This window comes from Pestalotiopsis fici (genome assembly GCF_000516985.1).
Source record: "Pestalotiopsis fici W106-1 unplaced genomic scaffold PFICI_Scf_1, whole genome shotgun sequence".
NCBI lineage: Eukaryota > Fungi > Ascomycota > Sordariomycetes > Amphisphaeriales > Sporocadaceae > Pestalotiopsis > Pestalotiopsis fici.
The window spans coordinates 3,083,087-3,099,564 of NW_006917091.1; the positions used below are offsets into that span (position 1 = coordinate 3,083,087).

The window sequence follows — 16,478 nt, forward strand, 5'->3', positions numbered from 1 at the left end:
CCCAATCTTTGGTTCCACAGCTACGGGCATACCTCCACAGTGACAGTGACACTGTGAGGCGATGACTGGGCCATCGAACCCAAGCAATAGGCGCTCGGCAGCAGCAGTATTCCAGCCACGTAACAAATCCAATCGAGACAAGCTGTCATGTGGTCGATATTCAATACTAGATCGGGCAGAGTATCCCTGCTATTCAGCTCGCCACAAAACGCCGGAAAAGGAGGACTTTACAAGTATGGATTCCCAAGACGTTGAAAGGCCAGCTTGTGCCTCGAGAGGTACTTGATGCGTCCTCAAGCGCCCAGTAGCACGCTAGCCAAGGGTTGACAGCAGCGAAGTATTGGCTAGGCTTCTGGGTGACAAGTCCAGCTGAGACCTGCAAGCTGAGACCTGAAAGCTGGGACCTGAAAGCTGAGACCCTTGCAGATTCTCCACTCCCACGTGCATGGGACTAGCGACGGATCATGCAGCCCGTGTGCCATGTCCACTATCATCTGATAGACATACGGGTGGTGTGGGATTGCCGAGAGTTCCGTAGCGAAGGACGACTGCACGAAGCACCACAATAAGTCCAGTTTGAGCTCAGCTCAGAGTAGGTTGGCCTCATTAACAGCTACTCACCAGGCATTTCGGCTAATATGGTAGCTGTTCGTTTGAAGCATGACGGACACAATAATACTGGAGGTTCACGTGGGAAACGTAACGGCGTAAGAGACCAAGTGAGCCAAACTATGGAGATACCGCTTCATTTACATGTATCTAGTCAACAGTTATATGGAGTCACCCTCTCCAGGTACCTACTCCCTTCTGTTCAAAACTCCACGTGTCTTATCCGCGTCAGCCTGAGAAGAAAGGTATGCAACGCCCGAGGTGCCCTCAATTAGGCAACACTTGAGGAAGGAGGACGCAGCCCGCTTGCCCTTCATGTTCTGAAGGTAATCAGTATGGTTCCATAGCTCGTCAAGTTGCGCAATATAGTTGCCAGGACCAGATGCAGGGCCCTCGAGCGTGAGACTGAACCAGCCATCAGGCGGAATGGTGAAGCGTGGTGTCTTGCTCGACTTCTTGGCCGGGGGAACTGCCTCAATGCGAAAGATGGTCGAGTTCTTTTCCGATTCAAGCGTCACTTGCAGCTCTTCCTTGATTAGCGACTGGCTGAACTCCCAGACTGAAGGGGTCGTCGTGATTGATGGTGTTACTGTGCCGTTGACGCTATCAGCACCAGCGCTGACCATGTCCACGCTGCTCGTGCCCTCGCTTTGTGTGTCTCCTTTGGCGATCCGTTCAGCTTTCTTCGCTGCTTCACTCTGGTCCTTGATGCGTTTCTTCTCGTCGAGCTCGGTGCGGGACTCCCAGGCGTAGGCACTGCCGCTGAACAGACAGTTCTGCCCTCCCGTTGGGAGCAGCTGGACTACTACCTCCTCGAAGGCCATGGGATCTGGCAGAATGTTGCGCCCCTGCAGCACAAGTTTGGCGGTTCCAGCGTGAGAGTTCCACGTGATTGTTGGACTCCACGTGATGTGTGTTGGGTTACCGGTGACAGTGGAATCATGGATGATTGGATCTACCTTCTTGCCCTGGGATGGCTCGATCTCTTTGGGCACGGCGACATTGACATCAACGAGACCGTCTTCAAGATCAATATAGGCAATCGTGGCGAGGACGTCTCCAAAGTCGTTGAGCTTCGGGTCTCCGAAAACGAGGGTGCGTGTGCCGGGATAGATGAAGTTGCCTGCGTCTGCCACGCTGTTGAGCAAGTTGTCGCAAGCTGTCTTGAAGCCGCTTTTCAATGAAGCCTCGACAGCGTCGCGCATTTTGGTGTGCGTATCATCTCTGACGTACTGACCCCCAGTACGAGTAACGGAAAGGTTTTTTGGCAAGCTGGTATTCGGATCAAGGCCCTTAATCACTGGATTGATCACGCCGTTTGGTACCTCGGGCACTTCGATCGGCGCTGGCTTGCCGTTCTTCAGGGCTTCATCCAGCTCCACTAGATAGCGACTCCGTTTCTTCATAGCCTCCTTGTGGTCCTCAAATGACATCTCCTTATCGCAAAGGTCGATCTCGAAGGACCAGCTGATCGTGATCACAAAGCTGCGGCAGTTGATCAGCACATGAGGTTCTAGGATTGGGAAGTCAGAGAAATGCGTGCAAACTTACTCCCCCCAATAGCAGTCATGCCAGGCCTTCCAAGGGAAGTTCATGTTTCCTCTGGCATTATATGCCTCCCAATGATCGTATACAACAGACCCAGCGACGCGAATGGTATCCTGACCTGGAGTCCAGGTAACCTCAACATTATTCGCAGCCTCTATCGACCATTTCCGGTAGACGGGTGCAGCGTTACAATCCGTGTACGGCTTGACCTCGGTACCAGACCCAGGTGCAGGCCATGTTCGACGCCACGCGTATCTGCCCTTGTCCTCCAACTTGAAATCGAATGTCGGGTTCGTGGCGACCTGATCGGGAAGACCAGGGTAGAGCGAGGCTGGGTTCGGGTTTGCACCGACAATATACCGACTCTTGAATTGTTGCTCACCACTGGATTTGTCTGTGAACATGTCGGGATAGACGGGAATGACAGAGGTTTTGACACAGAGGTCTCGGAGACTTGAGAGGATCTTCTGCTCAAAGTACAAACGGTGGTCTAGGACGAATGTACCAGGGATCTCAGGCTCTGCTGTGCCCTCTGCAGGCTCAGCCAAGTTTCCACCATATTCGAGTCGAGCACCGCTGGGTAGTTTGCGTTTGACAACTTCGCAAAAGACCAAACAGTTTTGTGGATGGCCAAGTTCGCCCGCATTGGCCAAGGAGGAGACGGCGCCTTTCTGGACTGCTTGCAGATGGGCGAGCTGAGCCGCGTTGCTAATGTAAGCGTAATTTTGAAGACGAACAGCGGTTGGGGCTAAGTATTGTCAGTTTCAATGTTCTCTTTGGATCGAGTGCTGCGTCCGGGGACTGACCACATGTAGCCAGAGCCTGCTCCCTCACAAGTTTGGCCACAGGAAGGCGGATCTGAACGCCGAGATTCCAGAAAGCCGACTCTTGGTTGTCTTCCGCCCAATTGCCCAAGAGCTTGGACACGGCATTTGCCATGAGTCTAGTCTTGCTGTCCCGGTTTGACGCTCTCCAGTCTGCCAAACTGATCCTCTTGGTGCCGTCCTCGGGATCGGGCAAGTAGGAGTGGGACTCGACGGGCGTGCTCCATTGACCCTCTAGTGAGTGAGTATTAGCGCCTAATCACTGGGCCGAAACCGACAGACATTGAGACATACGAGCAATGGCACAAAAAAGACGTTGAATAGAGTAGTCGCCGGCCTTGAGAGGGGTCGGCTTCGGAGCGCCCGTTGCGGAAGCCTCCTTCTCCGCTGCAGCAAGAGCCTCCTCCTGCGCCTTTTTGATGGCGAGCTCGAGTTTGTGAACGTCATGAGATTTCTTGATCTCTTCCAATTGGGCGGCAGCCACAGCCGTAGCCTCATCGCCCAAGGATGAATTCGGGCTCACCTGTGCATCGAAGAGCTGCGAGCGAACAGTAATGACCCAGTTGTTGATAGTCTGGATCTGATCCGCGGCGAATTTTATTTTGCCCGACTTGATGCTGCAAGGGTGTTGGTTCGTTTCCATCATTCATCATTGATGCATTAAAGAATAAAAGCTTACTGGATCTCAAAATACAGCTCTGGCGTGTCGGAACTTCCAAGCTGAAGCTTGACCTGAGGCGGGTCCAGGATAGCATCCAAGACTCCATTGCTTCCACGTTTATCTTTGTACCATAACTCGACAAGGTCCCGGCGTTGCTTGAAAAGGGTCTTGAAATTTTCATTAATTGTCTTCTGGCTCAGTGCGCAGATCTGGTCATAGTACTCAGCACCCTTGGTACCCTGGATGTTGAGTGAGATACGATTGCGATTGTAGGCAGACATGATGGAATGATCTAGAAAATTGTGCAGAGGACAATAAGGTTGGGTGTAGGACTTTGATCTTGAATTTCGCGTCCACCACTTACACGATGGAGCATCCGAGGTACTTAAGAAGTTGGGCTCTCCCACAGCCAGCTCCTCTGCTTGTTGAGCCACAATGCGCGATCAAGAACGCTGGTACCAAATGCCGATCTCAGGGCCCCCATGAAAGCTCTCCAGCCAGAGAGTCTTCACGCCATCGGGCAGGCGAGGCCGCGAAAGCAGGGGTAATACCACGATGCCACTACGGAGTAAAGGTGAATAGGGGTGTGGGTGCAGTATGGATGGATAGAACACGCCCTTCCCCGCATGCACTGAGAATCAACTAATATTACTTGGTGACCCATGTGGAGCGTCGAGACTTCTCAGAGACTGAATTGGACAAGGATCGTCTATACATCGGCGGCTGAACCGTACGCTAGCCACCCAAATTAGTTGATACCTGTATTTCTTTCCCTTAAGGGATACCGGTACACAGGAACATGCATCAATACATCGCACTATTGCCCGGAATTCCACAAGACCCGAGGCCCCTCTTGATTGTCGGCTCACACTGTAGGCCTAGAGTAGCCCGTGGCCGGGGTCCGCACGTCTAGAGTCAGGTTGGCGTGCGGCCCGTGGGACTAGACACGGTCTTGTGGTGGTGGATCATGGCTTCAGTATCATTTATCCACTTATGAGAGAAGAAAAACAAACCACAACCACGAATACCGACGAGAGCAGTACAGCTGCCGTTGCCAACGACATCGAGTTTCAAGTCGCACCACATCTTCTGCCATCTGGACGTAACCCCATAATCGCCATGGCAGCTTTACTCAGTTTCTTCGAAAGACGACTGGGGGAGGAACTACCTCTCATACGCCCGCGTCTCAATAAAGCCACAGCAGAAAAGTGCGAAGATCGTCGTTACGCCCTTGATCTGGTGCTCAAAGAGGGCGATATATCCATCAATGGCATCTCGACCCTGCAATTCGCACAGTCGGTGCTCGACTACACCAACAGCGACCTGGACATTTCTGGCTGGCTTTTGAACGACTTGAAAGTCACCACTCCCTTGGAGCTCGCAGATGTGTTGTATCCACGTTCAAAGTTTGTCCAGAGAGATGGAGCAAGTCGTATAATAGAGCGCTCAGGGCTGCAGACACTTCAAGAGATCTGCTCGAGATTCTTTGACGATCATCCCACCTTGGCTGTTCAAGTCGTGCTACGCTCCGGGCAGTTTTCTTCCTTGTCCGAGACTGTGCAGAAAGTGGCCGAGTCAATGATTTCATGCCTCGAGCGAGGAAATATGGGCAACGATGATGCACAGCTCATGGAAGAGACCAGATTTGCTCTCATGAAAGGGGAGGCAGGGATCCAGCCATCAGAGACAGACCTCTATGCGGCTTTGGCGTTCACCAAATCGATGATTCTCCTAAGCCGAGTCGTGGATGACCCAGAAGACCTGCCCTTCCTACACGAAGCGGGCATTGCGTCGGTCCGGCAGATTACGCAGCAGCTCAAGGGCAAATTTGCGGAGCAGATGGTGGCAAAGGGAATGGAAATGGGTAACGCGCTCAAGGTTCACGACTCTGCTGAGCGTGTGGACTGCTGGAACGAGCAGCTTTGGCTTTCAATCATGCAGTCAAGCAGAGATGATTGCTTGCCAATTTCTACAGAGAGACCAAGCGCTCTCTCCGGTGGACAGCCAACAGGTCGATCGTTGAGCAACCTGACGGATATCTTCAAACTGGAGGAGACCGACTGCGAAGAGTGTTGCTCTGTGACGGGCCTGTCGGCTTACCTGAGCGATCTCCTCCTCCTGCTCCGCAACACGACCTTCATCAACCGAACCCCCAAATTACTTTCCGACGAAACACCCGCGGACAACTTACTTGACGTCCTTTTCGAGCGCAGACCGGATATTCGAAAGCTCGAGCTGACTTGCGCCAACTCACAAACTCTGCTGCCGTACATCTCCTTGGTCAACGAGGTGCTGGAGTCCTACATCCGGTCCGTCGCCCCGAAACCCATTGCGCCGTCCGACAGGTTTGAAGACTCCATTCGTGCATATCAAACTCCGACTGGCTTCGAAGAGGGTCAAGGACCTACCGGTGCTGGTCCTGCGACGCAATATCGCCCGGCCAACACCGATTACCCCGTCTACCAGAAGCTAGTCTCCAAGGCCACATACCCATTCACGTGCTTCCCCTACGATCTGGCAAGCAACATTGAGGGCGCCGTCTTCGGGACCTACCAGCTCGATTTCGTCCATTTTCTGCGCATCTTCCAGTCCCCTCAGCGCCTCCTTGACCTTGTTCCTCGCAGTCGGCGAGGCCCCCGTGGCGATCGACTCGATCGAGCTCTCCTCAGCGGTGCTAAAGCGACGCTCAAGCGTCGCCTCGCAGCAGAAACACTGGGACTCCAGCAAGCCGAGTACAGCACCATAACCTCAGAAACGTTCTTCCCAGCCACGTTTGCTGATCTTGCGAACGGTCTGTCCCAAGTACCTCTGAGCATTGATAAGGAATGCCCCAATGATGTCGCTTCTCTCTGGGGCTTTGACGACGAGGCGACCATGCTGGACCCTTTCAAGGGTCTCTCACTCATCAAGAACCAGCTCATGTTCAGATCAGGTCTTGAATTCGACGAGATTCTTGAACTCGTCAAGACCCGTTGTTTCAGCCAACATCTCATCATCACCAACGCATCGGGGTCATCGCAGTTCGGCCCACTGGTTGAGGGTCTCTTGCTTCTGTCAAATGCAGCTGCTCCTCCCTACCAGCCTCTCACTGCTAAGCTTTCCTTTTCCCTACAGGCATTCCTGCGGCTTCGGAATAAACTATCCTGGTCAATTGTCGATACGGATGCTGCAATCGTCGGGTTCCGTGACCTTGAGCTATCGATGGTGGTCAACACCCGTAGGACTGAAAAGTCCGTCCTTCCACAGCCCATCGCCCCGGCCGTTGTCAAGAAGTCTGAGGATGCTTCTAAGGACTCCGATGAGAAGAGTAAACTCCAAAAAGAACCACCTCCATTGTTTGATCCCAACGAGGCACCTGTCTTCAATTCGGCAGAAATCGTCAGCATCACTCCATTTGTGGTGAGCGGCATCGCGGCCCTTTCAAGACTGAGCAAGCTTTCCGGTATCTCGACCACGGAGCTTCTCCCAATCTGGACGCCGATCAACACCTTTGGGGATAAGTCCTTGTTTCATCGCAAATTCATGACGAAACGCCTTCAGCAGATTGACGACATATACTCCCCGTTCATTGACACCCAAACGACACCACCATCGGCAAAGTACTTGACTACCAAGGGTGTTCAAGAAGCTGTCGGAAACCACGCGATCGGTATTTGTGCGGCCTTGCAATGGCCCATGGAGCATTTCGATAAGCTCGTAGCTGCATCTAGCTGTCGAGACCAGAACCTCGATATTGGCGTATTCACTGCACTGTATCGACACGCCATCATCTGTCGTATCCTCTCTGTACCGCCCAACAGTTGTGAGGCATTCTTCAAAGTCTTCTATGCTCATAGCAGCCCGGCTGTTCTGGCAGATCCAATGTACACTGTCGATGTCATTGAAGATTGGAAATTGCTTCTCAACTCTGGCTGGACTGTCGAGTCGTTGGTGAGCATACTCGGCCAGAAAGGTCAGACGAATACAGTTACCGAGACAAGGGAAACAAAAGAGGCCTGGTTCGCGGGACTTCGTCTGGCGCTCGACATTTCGACGGGGGCTCAGAAAATTGAACAATCGATTCCTTACACCCTGCCTGGCGCTGTCCTGAGCGCCTCGGATGTGGTGGACTGTGCATCCCGTGTTTTTGATGCGTCCACGGCAAAGTCTGTGGTAGATTTAGTCGAGAGTAAGCAAAACGTCCTAACCCTTGTCACTTTTGAGATTGCTGGAGACTAACTTCCCCTCTACCTTCAGGTTCCGTGGCAGTACCCGACGCCATCTGTCAAAAGTTCCCATTGGCACAGAAGGTCTCTGATGCCATTGCGCTCCTAGATCAAACGACACCTTCCAGCTCAACTATAGAGACCGTAACACCAGCCTCGGGCGGGAGCAACGAGGGCATGTCAACAGTTGATGACGATGCGATTGCTGATGCCAAAGCAACCGAGGACGCCAGACTGGCAGAGCAAGCCAGTCTCAACGCAACAATACAGCTTCACCGCAGAAGAGCAGAATTCATCAAAGTAGCCTCCCCAGCCATCACTGAAGCGCTGCAGAAGACCTTCCTCGTCGATACGGTCAAGGTATTGCTGCCAGACACGGATCCGGTCATCATCCTTCCTCTTCTGGCGGATATTGTCAAGGTGCAAACAATAGACGGCAAATCTGAACAGGCGGCCATTTCTGCCTTGCAGGATCTCAAACACGCTCGCAACGACGTATCGACAGCCGACAGGTTGGATGCCTACTTTGCAGCACCCACGAGCGACAATTTCACATTGAAATACACCGGTCCTATTGACAAGGGTCAAGCACCGCCAACATTGTCCGTGGATGGCATAGATGTCCCTTATGACCCCGATGCCAAATCATTCACGCCATTCCGCTTGACTGGTGGCAAATACTACCGTCTCAAGGCAAGCTTCGGGGCAAAGGCAGTCACATGGTCAACCCCCAAGTCCAGCTCGACAGCATTCTCCGATGATGTCCTCAAGTCAGTCAGCATCGCACGCCGCGCAGCGACAATCATCGATGCCATCAAGCGTATCGCAAGTCTGTGCACGATTGAACAGCTGAAGCCCGAGGAACTGCAGTACATGATCCTCAACCGCCACAAGGCCGGCCAGACACTAGTTGTCAATTTCGATGATGTCAGATTGGCTGACTTGACACGCCTGGTGAAATTCCGCCAACTCCGTCAATCAGTCACGGGCAACATCGGCAGCCTCGCTTCATTAGTGGGCTGGCTGGGCTCGGTCATGTCTCCTACGCTGGATGACATCGCTACCAGGTTCGCGGATGCCACTGGCTGGAAAAAGGCCTCCACTCTCGAAGCTTTGGAAGCCCAGTGCTCTGGCTTGCCAGCCGCAGACGTGCTGTCGAGCTTGAAAAGCTTTGAGGGGTTCTTGGGCTTTGCCGACATCATGTTATTCAATGACGAGTTGCAGAACGCGAGCTCTGGGGGAGTACTACCAAAGATGTCTGTTTTGTTCGATCTAGCTAAGCCCAAGACCACCCTGTCCTCTAGCAAGAGCGACTACGACAGAGCCATTGCACTTCAGGACGGCCTTACCCCCTCTCAAAAGACGGACATTGATGTCGTCTTGACCCAAACACGTCGAAAAGTCCTGGTTGAGTACCTCTTACAGCAAGAGAAGGTTCGCGATGAGCTCAAAATCGTCAACGCCGATGGCCTGTTCGAACTCTTCCTCATCGACGTGCAGATGGGACCCCAGCTACGCACGTCGCGGATCAAACAAGCCATCTCAGTGGTCCAGCTCTTTGTGCAGCGGTGTTTCCTAGGCATCGAAGCCGACATCGCCAAAGACATGCTTCCACGCGAGAAGTGGACTTGGATGCAACATTACACTCTGTGGGAGGCGCATCGTAAGATGTTCCTGTACCCTGAGAACTGGCTCGAGCCGTCGCTGCGCGATGACAAGAGTCAGCTGTTTGAGAAGCTGGAGACGATTCTCATGCAAAAGGATCTGAGCGTCAGCACATTTGTGAGGGCGGTGCAGGACTACTCATACGATCTGAACGGCATCTCCAGTCTGGACATTGTCTCGTATCTTCATGAACCGCATCCGGGGGCAGAGGACATCTTCCATTTGTTCGGACGCACCCGCGTAGCTCCGCACACTTTTTACTACAGGACTCTAACGATCTATCACTCCGACAGTGCTGTGTTCTGGAAGCCGTGGATCAAGATGGAGATCGACATACCCTCTGTCGAGAATGATTGGGACTCAACGCGTCTGCAGGACAGCGGGGCATATCTGGTTCCGATCTTCCAAGAAGGCAGGCTGTACATATTCTTCCCTCAGGTCATCCTCAAGACTGTCAACACAAGCCAGCTGGCCGCTGGGCCTCAGTCACAAACATGGACACAGATGGGAGACGCTGGTGTGGCCGTTCAGGAGCCCAAACAGCAGTGGGAGGTCACCATGGCATGGAGCGAGCTTGTTAGAGGAACATGGACCCCGAAGCGAGTCTCACCTGGTAGTCTCTTGGTCGACGCGCCAACATCGGCGGCGCCGAAGGATAAGCCTGTGGAACTACCTCCACAAGGTCGCCTGCCATCTGCTTGGCAATTTCGCCTGGACCCGATCTTCGAGACCAATCGTGTCAGGATTGCTCTCAGCCATGCACCCAAAGAGGCACACGCAGGACAGGTGGTTGGCTCCTTTGACTTTTCGACAGATCAGGTCACCGCTTGCCAAACCACAGACATCAAAGTCTCATCCCATGAATTCTGCACGCATTTCGGTAAGGTGACTGGGGACAAGTCCTCCTTGTTTGTACCAGGCGTAGAGGACAAGAAAAACGCGCCGCTCGTCTGGCTTCCTAGCAAGATCAAGCAGTCCCAGTCAGACATCAAGTGGACACTGTCCAAGTCTGCCGAACGGGTCACTGGACTGGTCATGAACGTGAAGCAAGCAGACGGGTCCAGTGTCAGCTACTTCAATGTGCCAGAGAAAGACCTCTTGTCCACGTCCTGGACGCAGGAAATGATTTCCAGCAACATGGCACTTACTCCCATGGACCATCCTTTCTCCCAAAGCCTCATGCAGGCTGCCGTGAATCGTGCTGATCCCCTCAAGAGCATCTACGATACCATGGCAGCCATTCCAGCCGGGCAGTTAGGTACCAGCTTCGGCTTGGTCGGTGGTGACACCTTCTACCACGAGCTTGCGACCCCGTCTGCACTCTACAACTGGGAGCTTGGCGTCCACGCTGTCATGCTCGCGACCGATCGTTTCCTCGCAACGCAGCAATACGACGATGCGCTGCAGATTGCCCGCCTCCTCTTCGATCCGACTGTTGACACCAAGGTGCAACGAGATCAGAGCGACCCCAAAACAGGAAAAACGGGCAATGATGTGACGAAATCAGCCTGGCGATTCCCACCTTTCCAGGACATCAGTGAGAGGATTGGCAAGGCCGGCGACACGAGCCCTAATCTGAAGAAGCTGGCAGAAGAGATCGAGCTCGCGATCAAGGAGCGTCGCTCATTCGGCCAACTCGTTCACGCCGCCGCCCGCGGTCGACCACAGGCGTACATGAAGTGGATTGTCATGAAGTACGCCGAGATCCTTTTGGCAGCTGGAGATGACTGCTTCCGACAAGGCACACTGGAGAAACTGCCCCTGGCTATCCAGCGCTACACCGAGGCCGCGCATGTCCTCGGTCCTGAGCCGATCAAGGGCCTCAAGCTGGGACGAAAGGCGCCCAAGTGCTTCGAGGACATTATCGACGACGAGGTCCGGATCAATCTCTCCTTGCCATTCTCAGCGCAGCTGAAGAGGATCAAAGATTCTGGTAAAGGCTCGGCCACGTCGGCCGAGCTTGATGCCCGGAAAGAAGCCCTGCGGTCCTTCATCATGACCCCCTACTTCTCCGTGCCCTTGAATCCCAAGTTCAAAAAGTTGCGGAGTCTGGTCCATGAGCGTCTCTACAACATCCGCAACTCGCTCGACATCAACGGAAATCCTGTCACATACGCGCTCCGAGAACCACCGATTGACCCAGCTGCCCTTGTAGCTCTTGGTGCTGGGCTCGGCGGCTCAATCAGTGATACGGCTAGTGCCGCCTTGGGCAACCAGAACGGACCACTCCCACGATACCGTTTCGAGATGCGATTGCAAAAAGCCCTTGAGCTCTGCAGCGAGCTGCGCTCCATGGCAGAACGAATCATGACGGCAGTGGAAAAGAAGGAAGCCGACGAGTTCAGCGCCATGCGTGCACGCAATGCGTCCGTCATCCAGTCCCTGATGCTCGACATGAAGCGGACATCATTGAGCGAAGCGAAGCAAACGATGGACTCACTGCAGCTCTCAAGAGACTCCCAGGCCGCACAGCTGTCGTTCTACCTCGCTACTATGGGAGAAACAACATCGACTGGTCCCAAAGCATACGAAGATTGGATCGACATTGAGCAGGATATTGGCCCCGTTACACAAGACGACCTGCGCATGTCAGTGTACGAGAAGACCGAAATGGACCTTTCTGGCGCAGCGGCAGGACTAAACATTATCGCTGCGGGTATAGACCACACCGCCTCCATGTTCGCATGGCTGCCCAGCATCTCTGGCAACGTGGCACCTTTGGGTATCGGCTGTAGTGTCTCAGCCGGCGGATCCACCATCTCTGGCGCGATCCAAATTGATGCCATGTCCATGAAGGCAGACGCGATGATCGTGAGCGAGGCCAGCAACGAGGCAGCCCGCAAGGGCCGCATGGTCAAGCAGCTCCAGGAACGACGATTACAAGCCAACATCCGCGGCCGCGAGATTCGGTCCACAGACCAGCAGATGCTCATCCAGCGCACACGCATCGCTGCAGCGGAACAAGACATAAACACCCAACTCGCTTCGATGCAAGATGCCGCGCAGGCCGAAGCATACTACCGCACAAAATACACCAGCCAACAACTCTACGCCTGGATGGAAAAGGAACTCCGCGGTCTCTACTTCCAAGCCTACACTCTCGCCGCCGCAGCGGCCCAACAAGCCGTCGCAGCACTCAGTTTCGAGCAAGGCCGACCCGTTGGAATGTTGCGGCCAGCTGGATACTGGAACGCCTCTAGAGACGGCTTACTCGCCGCTGATAACCTTTACATGGACCTCAAACGTCTCGAGGCGATTCATCTCGAGGGCAGGAGATCAGACTACGAGGTCACCAAAACCATCTCGCTGCGCCAGCTCGACCCCCTTGCCCTGCTGCGCTTGCGCATCACGGGCGTGGCGGAATTCTCGATCCCAGAGGTGCAGTACGACATGGACTTTCCCGGACACTACATGCGCCGGATCCGGTCCGTCGCCGTCTCCATTCCCGCGGTTATTGGGCCTACTACTGGTTTGAACGCGACGCTTACGCTGACGCAACATCAGTATCGCGTCAGCCCTTTGGCGGGTGGAGGAACGGCGAAGGACTACCTTTCCACCACGGCTGATGCGTTCCGGAGCGATGCGGTGCCTGTGTCTTCGGTGGCTATTAGCTCGGGGACTAATGATGCTGGTGTCTTTGAGCTTGACTACACTAGTACGGGGAAGTATATGCCCTTTGAGGGAGCGGGTGCCATTTCATCTTGGAGGCTGAGGCTTCCTAGTCAAATGCGGAGGTTTGATTATGAGTCCATTAGCGATGTGTTGTTGCACGTTCAGTACACTTCGCTTGATGGTGGGGAGTTGTTGAAGTCGGCGGCTGAAAGTGCTGTGAAATCGATGATCGCTGGGGTAGAGAGTGAGGGCCGGACGCGTGGGTTCTTTGCCATGTTTGATCTAAGGAATGACTTTGTGAATGCTTGGCATAGCTTTCAGACGGGCATGCTTGCTTCGAGCAGGGTGGGGGGAAAGGCTAGTGGAACTTTGCAATTGGATGGTGGTGGCGGCGGTGTTAAGGGGGGCTTGAAGAGTCGCTTGCCGCACTGGTCGAGGAGTCAGCCTCGGCTTGTGGTCAAAACGGTGATGCTGGCTTGTAGGAATGCCAAACTTGTGCGCGGCATGACTATACCTGATGTGGTGGGCGAACAGCCCACTGTCGATGAGACTCGGATAGGGACTGGCAGTACTTCTGTCATGCTGAGGACTTTCGGAGAGCTTTCGGTGGATAACTTGGACGGCTGGACTCTGAAGGCGAGTGGCGTGCCGCTTGGGGATAAAGTGGATCGTTTGGATAATATTTACATGCTTATTGAGTATGTATTCGGCTGAGGCATCAAGTCTGCAGTCAAACGCAGAGAAACGAGTTATTTAAGTTGATGCCCTATTGCGAGTCCGTTTTGCTTATTGGAAATAGAGTCAGCATTTGTGACTACTCTATTACAGTCAATACTTATTGGCTTTCGTGTTACCATTCAAACCGTTTATATGCTATCATTCCATATACTCGCTACGCCATATTGCAAGAGGACAAGCGTTGTACTAAACCCGGGCTAATATAGAGATATAAAACGCACTGCGACAGCTCCTTTGGACTTTCTACAGAAGGATTACAGAATTATTAGCACAAAAGACACGAGTTCCTTCTGCAGTCTCAAACAAGCATGCTGTGCCGAATAACTGCAGGAATAAGCTAGTCTAGGCAACCATTGTAACATATTACTTGAGTTGCTTCCCCGCACTTTACCATGTCCAATATCCCAAGTCCCCTGATCTCGCAAGCCACATCATATTTATCTGCTTCTAGGAATGTTCCAATCTCTCTCAACAGTCTTGAAGACCAGTCGCGACTTGTTCACGAAAGGGTGTCCGGGAAAACAAGAGGCCTCGACCCCGACCGAGCAAGTGTAGGTCAACAGGAACAGATTCACAGCCTCCATGTTCACAAGCTGACCCCAATCGAAGCACAGAGAACCGAGACCCGAATATCCACGTCATGTCCTACCATTACTGAAAGTTGTACATGTCTACGTGTTTGCTCGATAGCACTGATCTATATATCCAGGTTGTGTTGTCCTTAAGCACTTCAATAACTTTATCAAACCCCGGTATCGAAGAGCAAACATATACCAAAAATACCCCCACAACAGATTTAGCAATTGTGACTCGTTTCTCATTCGATCACCATGACGCAGCCAGCAACTGCTTGGATGAAAGCTCAAGTCCAGAAAGGCAACGACAGAACTCGGCTCACACTTCCAGACGCAGATCTTAGCAATAAATGGGTAGTGATAAGTGGAGCCAATAATGGCATAGGGAGACATGCAGCTATCAAGTTCGCTGCATGGGGCGCGAATATGGTGCTGGCGGTGAGTAAATATTGGCATCCAAAGGCGAAAAACTGCAAATCAGAGGGACGTTTGCTAATTACAGCATGTTGCAGTGTAGAGATGCCCCGGCCAAAGAAGTGCATCCCACAGAGGTTGTTGCGGAATGTCGAGAAGCCGCCTTGCAGCAAGGCCATGCGAATAGTGTCATTGAATGGTGGCAAGTGGACTACACTGAACTGAAGAGTGTAGAAGAGTTTGCCCAAAAATGGCTGCAGACTGGAAGAGCGCTAGATCTACTCCTCAACAATGCAGGTATCGGGTCAAGTCCAGGAGGGTCATCGGTCTTCAAGACAAAAGATGGCTTCGAGATCATTCACCAAGTCAATTTTCTCTCGCACGTTTTGCTCACTCTACGACTCCTTCCGTCATTGGCCAAGAGCAGGGCTCCCCGTATAGTTTGTACGACCTCGTCCTATCATTATCTTGGAGATTTCAACCTGCAAAATTGCAATGGGGAGCTTGGTTCCCCCGGTCATGAAGGTGTCAATTATTACAAGAACAACAAGCTTTGGTTTCAGGTATGGCTGACGGAACTTCAATCCCGAATGCTACATCGACCTGAATATCAACACATTACCATCAATGGCGTTCATCCAGGGTTCGTCAACTCGGGGATCTGGAATTTGAATAACACTGAAAGCTGGCTCACAACAGCAAAGCGCATTTGGGTCAAACTCAACGCCTACTTTTACGGCATAAGCGAGGAGCAAGGATCCTTGGCATTGTTGAAAGCAGCAACATGTATTGAAGCAGGGCCCGACCCCCAGGTGCAAAGTGTTGGCGAGGACGGTGGAAAGGGAGGCGGGAGATATTTTTCCAGATTTTCCGATGAAATTCCCATGCCACAAGCCCATGATTCGGATTCTCGGCAGAGTTTGTGGATCAAGGTGAATGATGAGCTCAAGCTACGTGAGAAAGGACTGCTAGACATCTTGGGATTCGATCCCATATCTTGATACATTGCGGTAGTCGTGGTATTATGCTTTGTCAATCCCAACGGACATACTTTCCACAAGCGATGATGACTGGCTTGAATTTGCACTATTTGGTTATGCCTCATAGTGTGCACCTACCCTGCTTTTTGCATGCAAACAAAAAAGCAACCCCTGCTGACCGCTGCCGCTGTAGCGATCGTTAGTTCTGGACGGATATTATGCGCCTTGCACCTTTTCCATTATCTTGACCATCGACCATCAGTACTTATGGACTTGAACCAGGAGCTCCACGCGGTCATTGCTGACGGGGATCTGGTCAGAACTCGCGTAGCCTTGGGCGGCGGTGCTGACATTGTTTCACGTGACATAAATGCTGTCCATTCTCGATCTCGTGACAGACACGTAATGTATTATTATGTATGTAATCATGGAACAACCAATATCCAAAACAAAGAGTGGACTTAAGAGTAGAATCAAAGATAGTCTCCAGCTAGCAGAAAAGATTTGTGGCCAACTGGCTAAATATCCCTTCCTGTTGCTTCCCTTTGTGTCATCCGAAAATAAGCTATACTACTTGGTCACTCTGTAACGTACCTGGGGATCAATGAATGTGGCTATTTCCATATATGTGAATAGAAATAATGAAG

The 16,478-nt window shown here is 52.6% G+C and overlaps 3 protein-coding genes across 3 annotated transcripts; 2 read left to right on the forward strand and 1 right to left on the reverse strand.

Moving 5' to 3' along the window:
* Positions 1–797: 797 nt before the first annotated feature.
* Positions 798–3,923, reverse strand: PFICI_00946 (uncharacterized protein; the record flags this gene model as incomplete). Its single annotated transcript, XM_007829527.1, has 5 exons — positions 798–2,094; positions 2,161–2,905; positions 2,964–3,215; positions 3,276–3,598; positions 3,661–3,923. The coding sequence occupies 5 exons, from the start codon at positions 3,921–3,923 to the stop codon at positions 798–800; spliced, it is 2,880 nt and encodes a 959-aa protein (XP_007827718.1).
* Positions 3,924–4,635: 712 nt separating this feature from the next.
* On the forward strand, positions 4,636–13,838 carry PFICI_00947 (uncharacterized protein; the record flags this gene model as incomplete). Its single annotated transcript, XM_007829528.1, has 2 exons — positions 4,636–7,810; positions 7,879–13,838. 2 exons carry the CDS (start codon positions 4,636–4,638, stop codon positions 13,836–13,838), a joined length of 9,135 nt encoding a protein of 3,044 aa, XP_007827719.1.
* An 854-nt stretch (positions 13,839–14,692) lies between these two features.
* PFICI_00948 (uncharacterized protein) lies at positions 14,693–15,852 on the forward strand (the record flags this gene model as incomplete). Its single annotated transcript, XM_007829529.1, has 2 exons — positions 14,693–14,875; positions 14,950–15,852. The coding sequence occupies 2 exons, from the start codon at positions 14,693–14,695 to the stop codon at positions 15,850–15,852; spliced, it is 1,086 nt and encodes a 361-aa protein (XP_007827720.1).
* Positions 15,853–16,478: the final 626 nt, after the last annotated feature.